This window comes from Camellia sinensis, chromosome 5 (genome assembly GCF_055761805.1).
Source record: "Camellia sinensis isolate YWXY chromosome 5, ASM5576180v1, whole genome shotgun sequence".
Taxonomy (NCBI): domain Eukaryota; kingdom Viridiplantae; phylum Streptophyta; class Magnoliopsida; order Ericales; family Theaceae; genus Camellia; species Camellia sinensis.
This window is the reverse complement of record NC_138965.1, coordinates 204,823,491-204,833,524: the sequence shown is the minus strand read 5'-3', so window position 1 is coordinate 204,833,524 and position 10,034 is coordinate 204,823,491. Positions and strand designations below refer to the sequence as shown.

Below are 10,034 nucleotides of genomic sequence, written 5' to 3'. Positions count from 1 at the left end.
TATTGATGCTTGCATCAGCTGCTTCTGTAACCCTTTATCAGGTGAGGCTAATATGAAGTTTTGACTCTGATTTTTGCAGATATGAGATTGTCGCAACGAGAAAAAGAGTAATGCTATACAAATAGAAAATATATAAAAAATAGTGTGGCTGGCGAGTCTTTTTGACCTTTCATTGTAAAACAAAAAACTTACTGAGATGTTTTTTAATTATAGAAAAGCTACCACCACATCATTTTAGTAGAGAATATTTTGTATAAAATTTTGTCAGGTTCAAAAAATGAGAAGAGAATAAATAAGTGTTTGTCAAGCTATTATTATTTTATTTAACTGCACATAAAAAAGGAAAATGTAAAAGTTATTTCAGTTTTTATTTGTCAAGATATTACTTCGCAAATAATGGGACCATAGAATTAGATCCTCAATTTTAGTAATAAAGTAAGGTCAATATGACTGCACCTAAATTTGGTACCTCACCAGCCTCCTAGGCTCCCTCAACCTAAGAGGTCACTGCCATTACCAACACCAGAAGTAGCTATCTGGGAAAAATATAAGATTAGGTCATCCCCATTTGGACTCTGGCCGAAGTGGACAATATGGATCATCTGTCTCACTTTCTGTAACAGACACCATTGTCTGTTGTTCTATATTTTTTTAATCATTGATTTTAATGACATGATGATATGTGAGAGATATGAGACTTGATGAGATAGAGAATGAGACAAATGATTTATACTCTCAGAATGTAATATACACTCACCCCATAAATTACATTACATTATCTTTATTTCTTTTCTTTTTTGCCCCTTTTAAGGTTCATTTCTGCTATGAAAATTCAATTGTCCTTTTTCTTTTCACTATCCGATCAGATAAGAGAGATCTAATGTAAAAAGGTTCTTGGGATAGAGAGACTGGAGAGGTGTTTATCCGAGCTCTACCCACTTGAAAGAATAAGTGAGCTCAAAAATGTCAACTGTTGGCCATCTATAAGATTACATTTACCCCACGTTCTAAAAGCAAAAGAATATGATTTAAGAAGAATACCTTTGGATGATTTCAATCATTTAGAAAAAAATACTAATTGATGAAGCCATTCTTTGAATACAACCCATTCAATAAATTAAGTGCCCTTTCTATCTATGTATTTTACGATAATCTTATCATGTCATATAGATATAATATTATTGATTAATTATACTGTACATAAGATGTTTATCAAGACCGATCTTATCTCTTATCCAACTTATCAAGATAGATCAAGTCAGTTTCACTCATCCCATTATTAGTGTTGTTATTAGTTTAGAAGCAGATCAGTGCTAAATTAATACTTTAATGCCATGTTTGATTCACAACACTAATAGTGAAGTATTAATAATCCCATCAAATTAGTGTGGTATTAACTATCTCATCCCTACCCCATTACTAATAATCCTACAAATTTGTTGGATTAATTATCCATTGGATTAATAATCCTAAACCAAAATGTCAAAACAAACATAGGATGATTGGGCCTACGGATTAATAATCTTAATCCCATACTTTAATCCTTCCAATCAAACATGTCAAAAAAATACTGACTAATTACTCATATTTTTTAAATTAAACAAATCTAACCAATATTAACAAAAGAGAAAGAAAGGCATGGCTGCCTTTCTCCAACCAACCAAATAAGGAAAGTTGGCGATGCGGTCACACCTTAATGTTATTTTATTGTTGGTAAGACAAGACAACACATCCTTGCCTTAAAATCTCAGATTACATGAAATCATATAAAAATTGCATTGGTTCCTTTTTGTTTTTTCATAATTGATACTTACTATTTGTTATACCATTCTATCCCCATTTTGAAGACCAAGATAGTCAGTCCCCAATGGCCTGACCCACCAGAAACCAACAAAATCAAAAAGATCTTTTTAAGGAGAGAATTCTCCTTCATCTAAGGGTGCATATTAGAATACGGGAGTGCCTAATGTAATGAAACTATGATTTCTTAGGTTATTCTTCTTTGGTTTGCTTCAATCAATTCATAGGACTACCAAAGTACCAACCCCTTTAGTTTAAAAAAAGAAAAAATAAATAATACTCCAAAAATTTATTTAGACGGTGATTAAGACCTTATTTGAGAACAGACTTTTTTAATAATTTTTTGATTGTTTTGGCTAAAATATGATGTAAAAAAAAATTAGTATGTTTGGGATGACTTTTTAATTTTTTAAGAAAAGATGTGCGAAAAGTAGAGAGAAAAGAGAATTTTTGACTTTTTAGTATAGGTTGTTGACTTTTTGATTTTTTTTGTGACTTTTTAGTTTTTTAACTAAAAAATAATGTTGCCAAACGAAGCCTAAGATTCATTTCATATATGAGGTTCTATTATACAATAATTAGATTTAAATCATATATTCATTTTTTGATTAAGTTTTTAGGTTATGGGGCTTTTTATTAAGGATTCGTTTCGGATGTAAGTTGACTTTTTGACTATGTTAGTTTCGGATTAAAAAGTTTCGTATGAGATAAATTTTTTGAATTTTGTGAAAAAAAATAAAATAATTATAATTTGTATGCAATATTTTATCTTAATAATTTTTTTATTATTTTTATTTTTTTTAATTAAAATAATTAAAAAATCAAATTTTTAACATGCCAAACGAATGCTAAAAATATCAAAGTACCAACTCCTAGTTGTGTTGTTGTAGAACCAATTCAACAACTTTGACACATATTTTTTAGACTAATAATAGTTCTAGTTATAGGCTAGTAGAGCTGAACTCATTTAGCTCCAACATCAATCTTTTGTTTTGTCTTGTAATGTTATTAGTAGAATATCATGTACGCCCATGTCCATATGACACTGTTGTGGTAATTTGAGAGTACTGAATAAATTTCTTATGATAAGTACTATAATATTTAGGGCAAATTACATATACCCCTCGAGGTATGGTTAAATTACAGATATCCTTCTGAAGTTTCGGAAATTACATCCCGCCCCCTGAGGTTTGTATTTTCATAACAATTTGCCCCCTGAGGTTTATATTTCATAACAAATTACCCCCTAATTTCTTATGCAAATATAGCATTCAGGGGGGAATTAGTAATTTCTCAAACCTCAGGGGTATCTGTAATTTAGCCAAACCTCGAGGGGTGTATATGTAATTTGCCCTAATATTTAACACGATATTATGCTACCATAACAATGATAGAGATCATTAATTTTAAAATTTTAAAAAAATCATTAATGATATGATACTCAATAAAAAAAAAATATAACACAAAAATCAAAACATCAAATCATTCATGATAAGACTCACTATCACATCATTAATGATAGCACTAATTAATATTCTCACTCACTTTCCTATCGTACCATATACAATATTTGATAGTGTACATACCGTCAAGGATTATATAGCCGAGTTGGTGGCAGCTCACACCAGATGTTTGGGATTCACTTTTTTTAATAACTGTTTTATTTTTATTTTTATTAATACTTTTTAAAAAATTATATTTTTAAATTTTATTCGACTAGACAGATTAAGTATTAAAAAGAAAGTCTTCTAAAACACCAAAGAAAGAAAAAGAAACAAAAAAATGTAAACTTTTTTATTTTATTTTTGTTTTTGTTTTTAGTAAACTTCATAAGATTTATTTTATATTTTAGATTTTATTACACTGGAGGGAATAGAAAAATTCACAAAAAAAAAAAAAAATTTACACAAATTCTATTTTAAAAAATTCAAAATTTTTTTTTGGCTGAATGCAAACCCACCTGGGTTTAGTCAGCAAGGCTCAAGATTCGGGTCTACACGAGCCCATGTGGGTAATCTTTGGTATAAATCCTTTTCGCCCTACTATAATTATTATTATTATTGTGGCTAAAACTAAATAAAGACATTTAAGGTAATTTTTTTATAAGATTTATAGATTAACTTTTTAATTTATTATAGTGAAAAAATATATAAATAAGTAATATAATTTAAATAAATCAATAAATAACATGTTGATAAATAAACACGCAGTCACTGTAAAAAGTAAATGTTTGATAAATGAAAGAAGGCTGAATTGCAGGTGATGTTAACCAGTTGTACCTAAAAGCTGACAAGGTCCAAGTTTTGGACAACCAAACCAAACTATCCATCCAGAGAATACTATGCAAAATCAACAGTAGTAGTGTATAATTTCCAAAATGCCACCAAAATAAATTAATTAATTAAACAAGAGAGAAGAAGAAGATAATTAACAGATAAATAGATTTCTTTTTTTCTTTTTTTCTCAGCAGATAAATAAAACCTTGATGAAAGTAGTGAACTTTTAAAGGACTAAATGCATTATTGTTCTGCGATTTCTTCTTCTACACCATTAAACACTGATTTAATTTTACAATAATCTAACCATAAAAAAAAAAAAAAAGCAGTCTCTCTCTCTAAAACCTACACTCTATCTTTGGATCAAGCTGAAGCTGAGCTGAAGGAGGACACCCATTAGCAGAAGAAACATGAAGATGATGAACTCCATTGTTGTTCTCACTTTGATGATGATGATGAACTCCATTGTTGTTCTCACTTTGATGATGATGATGATCACCATTGTTGTTCTCAGACTTTACTCTACCATCATTAATATTCTCACTAACGTTGTTGATTGTGGTGGTGGTGGTGTCTTTTTTCCCAAAAGTGTTCTTGTTATTGTGCATCCAAACCTTCAAAACACCTCTACCAACCCCAATTTCATTGCAGAAACTTTCAATCAACCCTTGATCACTCTTCATCATCTTCCAACCCAACTTTTCCGAAAATGAAAGCATCTTCTCCTTCTGATCCTGGCTGAATTTCGTCCTATTCCTCTTTCTCCCACTTGGGTTCTCCTCCGCCGTGGGCTTTACCGCCGCCTCCGGGTGGTGGTGGTCGGCGGCGCTGAGGGCCAGCAACATGTGGGGTGCTGCTGAATAGTAAGATGGCGGCGGCGGCGGAGAGGGTGAGGAGGAGGAGGAGGGCGAGCTCCGGCGAACGGATAGTGGCGGCGGAGGACGGTGGTGGAAGTCTAGGAAGTGGGTTGGTGTGGTGGTTGTGGGTTCGTCTCCACGGCGGTGGAAGTTGCGGTGGCAACCACATGCGGCGCATTTTAGCGAGGTGGGGTCGGTGGGGGAGGGCATGAACTCTCCGCAACCGTCCACGGCGTAGCCGCCCAAAGTGGCGGCGTGGTTTTTGAGACATTCTTTATAAATCACCGCCGCAGGCGGTTGCGGAGGGTGGTGGTGGTGGTGGGGATGGTTTGAATGCTTCTTCAGTTTTCCGTTGGTGAAGGATAAGGACTTGGTGTTGGGTTGAGCGGTGGTGGCTGCTAGTGGTGGTGGTGGTGGTGGTGGTGGTGGTGGGGTTTCATTTTCTGTGCCGCGGTGGTTGGTGTTGGTGGTGGTGGTTGGGTCCATTTGGAATTGTTGAAATGAAAATTTCAAACTAGGGTTAGGGCTTTTATTAAGAGGTGAGAAAGCATTGTTGGTGATGGGTAATTATGATTGGGAAATTGAGGGTTGTGAAAATGGAGGGTTTGGGGGGAAGGAGATAGATAGAGATAGGAAATCTGATCCGTATTTTGGAGATTTTTGTCTGTTTATTTGTTTTTGATTCTAATAATTTATAGGTGCGTTTGTTTGGACGGACTGGATAAGAGAAATTGTAATATATGGGATTATTAGTCCTCTGATATATTGTCTCGAGACTATTTAGTTGGACTAAATTTGTAGTCTATGTTTGTTTAGTCGTGAATTAGATGTTTGAATTGAACTATTTTTAGTTATCTAATGTTTGTTTGGGATATTATGGAAAATGATAAATGTTCAAATGATTATTTTATCCTTTTTAATTATTTATTAAGTAATAATAATATTAAACATACCTTTAATATTTTAATTATTTAACTAGATTAAATAAAAATTTGTTTTATTTTATTTTTTACACAATATTTTAATTATTTTAATTTATTATTTTCAATTAAATTAAATTTATAAGTTATATTTTTTATTTAATATATAATTTTAAATTAACGATAATAAAAAATAATTTTATTTAATATATAAATTAAATTTTCAACAAAAATAAAAAAATTTAATTTATAGAGCTATAATTTATAATTTATTATTTTTAAATAAATTTAATTTATAATTTATATTTTTTATTTAATATATAATTTTAAATTAACAGTACTAAAATAATAATTTAATTTAACATGTAAATTTAATTTTTGAACAACACTAAAAAAATTTAATTTATAAGGTCATAATTTATAATTTATTATTTTTAATTAAATTTAATTTATAATTTATAATTAATTTTTTATTTAATATATAATTTTAAATTAACAACACTAAAAAAATAACTTATAAATGTTTAAAAAACTATTTTATCATTTTTTAATATGTAATAGCATGGAGGGTAAAATGGACATTTCATAAAATAATCTCCTGGGATACTAATCCCATGGTTTCTATCCCATCCTCCTCCATGGGATAGAATAGTCCTATATTTGTGGGATTAATAGTCCGGGGGATTATTAGTCCGGAGCAAAAAAAATGAAACAAACAATGAACTATTAGTCCGGTGGGATTAATAGTCCAATCACACCGCCTAATCCTTCAAAACAAACACGCCCCATGGGCTTAATGAAAAGTTTCAGAACACATTTATATCAGTTTACATGTGTCTTGTAACTAAAAAAAATAATAAATGGCGAACTATACCAATAATCCGTAAGCTCATTTTTTTCAGAAGTAGAATGGAGGAGATTAATAGTGAGGGGATTGTTAGTGAGAGAATTAAGTAAAATTGTATTTGTTTTGATGATAGTTGTTAGTGTAGGGATTGTTAAATTATTTTTATATCAAATAAATATAAAATAATAAAAAAATACAAAAACATTAAATATTAATGTTTTAAAAAAAATGTCTAACATATAAAAAATTTTAAAAAATATATAAAAAAATAAAAAAATTCTAGAAAAAACAAAACAAAAAAAATAATGATTTTTACTTAACAAAAAATAAAAAAAAATTATACATTAGTGTTAAAAAAAATTCCCAACACGTAAAAAAAAATAAATAAATAAATAAATAAAAATTTCTAGTCCGGCGGACTATTTTTCTAATATCAAGTCTTGGAGGCCCATCTGAATCTGCTTGGGGAGGCCCATCCGAATCCAGAGTTTACTATCAATCCCCTCCCCATCTCTCAAAACAAACATAATGTTAGTAGGTCCCACCCCACTACCAATCTCAATCCCTCTCTAACTCTTTAAACAAACGGGGCCCTATGGTTTGGGGAATGGGGATGTTGCGCACCCCACGCAGTAGTAACTGTTGTGCGCGAAATAGGCTCATTTCGGAACTCGTTTTAATATTCTGAACTGTTCACATTTTAGAATAAATCAAGTAAAGCATGCCTGCAAAAAATTAAATTAATCGGATATCATTTACCCATTCATCCACTCATATTTGGATCTATAAAAATAAATAATAATTGTGATTTAAAATATTAAAATGATTACAAATGTGAGCGGATAAATGGATAAACGATATCTAATTAATTTGATTTTTTACAGACATATTTTACTTGATATATTCTAAAATATAAACAATTTAAATTATCAAAATAAACTCTAAAATGGACCTATTTCGCCGCATAACAATTACTGCTTTGCAAACATCCCCATTCCCCAAACTATGGAGATTATTGGTATATTGCCATTTACTTTTTTTTAGTTACAAGACACATGTAAACTGCTATGAATGTGATCCGAAACTTTTCCCCCAAAGATTATTAGAATAAAAAACAAACAAACAAACAAACAAAAATCTCCAAAATACAGATCGGATTTCCTATCTCTCTCTATCTTTTTCCCCCAAAACCCTCCATTTTCACAACCCTCAATTTCCCAATCATAATTACCCATCACCAACAGTGCTCTTTCACCTCTTAATAAAAGCCCTAACATGAGCCATTTTATCGCACAACAGTTGCTACTCTCTCACCTCTTAATAAAAGTTCTAACATAGGATTATTTCGCTGCACAACAGTTAATACTGCACATAGTAGTCCTAACATGGGCTCATTTCGCCATACAATAGTTGCTGTTGCGCTGAGTGCGTAACAACATCTCACATTCTATAGTTTGTGACTCGTACTATTTTAATTTGACTTTTTAATTGTGATACATACAATCCTAAATTTTAAATATTGTTTCAAATAAAAATAATTAAAGATATTATTGCTTAATTTCAACTGTAAATTGTCAATTTGATAAAATATAAACTAATTTGACAAAAATAAATGTTAAAAAAATATTTTTTAATTTTTAAAAATTATTTTGACCCACAAAAGATAAAATTATGTAAAATTGATAAATTTCTTAAACATTTATTTATTTATTTATTTTATCAAATTAATTTTTATTATGTGTTTGGATGATGATTATGTAATAGGTGGTTGTTAAGATTTTAATATGTAATTAATATATTTAATATATGAAATGTTTTGAGTTTTAGATTTTTTAATTTAATGGATTGGTTTAATAATGATATTAAAGTTGTCGCCATATTTGACTTTTGTAAAAATAGAAACTAATTTAATAAAAATAAAAATAACTACCCATTACGTGATCATCATCCAAACACATAATAAAAATTAATTTGGTAAAATAAATAAATAAATAAATAAATAAATGTCTAAAAAATTTAACAATTTTACATAATTTTATCTTTAGTGGGTAAAAATAATTTTCAAAATTCAAAAAAAAAAAATTGACATTTATTTTTGTCAAATTAGTTTATATTTTATTAAATTGACTATTTTGCCTTTAAAATTAAGCAATGGTATCTTCAATTATTCTTATTTCAAATAAGATGCAAAATTCAGGATTAAATGTGTCACGATTGAAAAATTAGTGATCAAAATAACACAAGTTACAAACTATAGAGACCGTTAATGTAATTCATTCAAAAATAAAAATAAAAATAAACGTGTCTGAAAATCCTACTTCCACTTGTTTTAATTTGGGGAATAGGACACTATTTTGAATCATCCCTAATTTTCTTCAACAAAAAATAATAGAATAAATTACAAATACATCCCTAATATTTTCTTAAAATACAGATATCTTATATAGTTTGAAAAATTATAAATGCTTATTGTCATAATATCTTTATTTAGCTGAATTAACTAAAAAAAATTAATTTTTAACTGCTTTATTATATAATAATAAAATTACTTGAGTTATTAATTGAAATAAATTTTTGACATCATTAAAAATTATTAATTGACTTGATAATTTATTAATAAAAACGCTCATTTATTATAAAATTATAAACTTTAAGGGACATGATGTAATTTTTAGAATCATAAAGAACAATTCATATTTTAAGCAAACCTTAAGGGTTGTATTTATAATTTATTCAAAATAATTTGTAACCCCCCCAAAAAATATATATATATGATGTGAATAACAATTTAATGTGGTTTAATAAATTTGATCTATACATTTTAAATATTAAATATATATTTTTTAGATATGTATTGTTGATTTTAAATTTAAGTCATGGGTGGTATTATGTGAAACCTTACTTATATATATATATATATATACTAGCGGCCGGGCACACGCAATGCGTGTGCAAACTCGTTTAAAATTATAATATGATTTTGATATTATTTTTTCTAATAATATACATATAAATCATATGAATAATTATGTACAATGTAACATTTGATATTAACGTATTTGATAAATAAAACATATGTACATTACAATATGTACACGTGTTTAAAAATTGAAATATTTACTAATCTTAACTAAAAAAACTGTACAATAAAAATTCATATAAAATCTAAATTTGATAACATGAGACCGGAGATCCTGCAAATTCTGCAAAAAAAAAGAAAGAAAAATATATAAGATATATTTATCATAAGATTGCTAATAGTATACATTGATTAAAATTATATTTTACGTTATGAGGCATAATTATGCATAAGTTTGGTTTTATAATTGGCTTA

At 28.9% G+C, this 10,034-nt stretch overlaps 1 protein-coding gene across 1 annotated transcript; it reads right to left on the bottom strand.

The window, feature by feature from the left end:
* Window positions 1-4,164: 4,164 nt before the first annotated feature.
* On the bottom strand, window positions 4,165-5,573 carry LOC114261692 (zinc-finger homeodomain protein 11). Its single transcript, XM_028201992.2, has one exon. The coding sequence runs from the start codon at window positions 5,417-5,419 to the stop codon at window positions 4,415-4,417; it is 1,005 nt and encodes a 334-aa protein (XP_028057793.2). The 5' UTR covers window positions 5,420-5,573; the 3' UTR covers window positions 4,165-4,414.
* Between the last annotated feature and the right edge of the window lie 4,461 nt (window positions 5,574-10,034).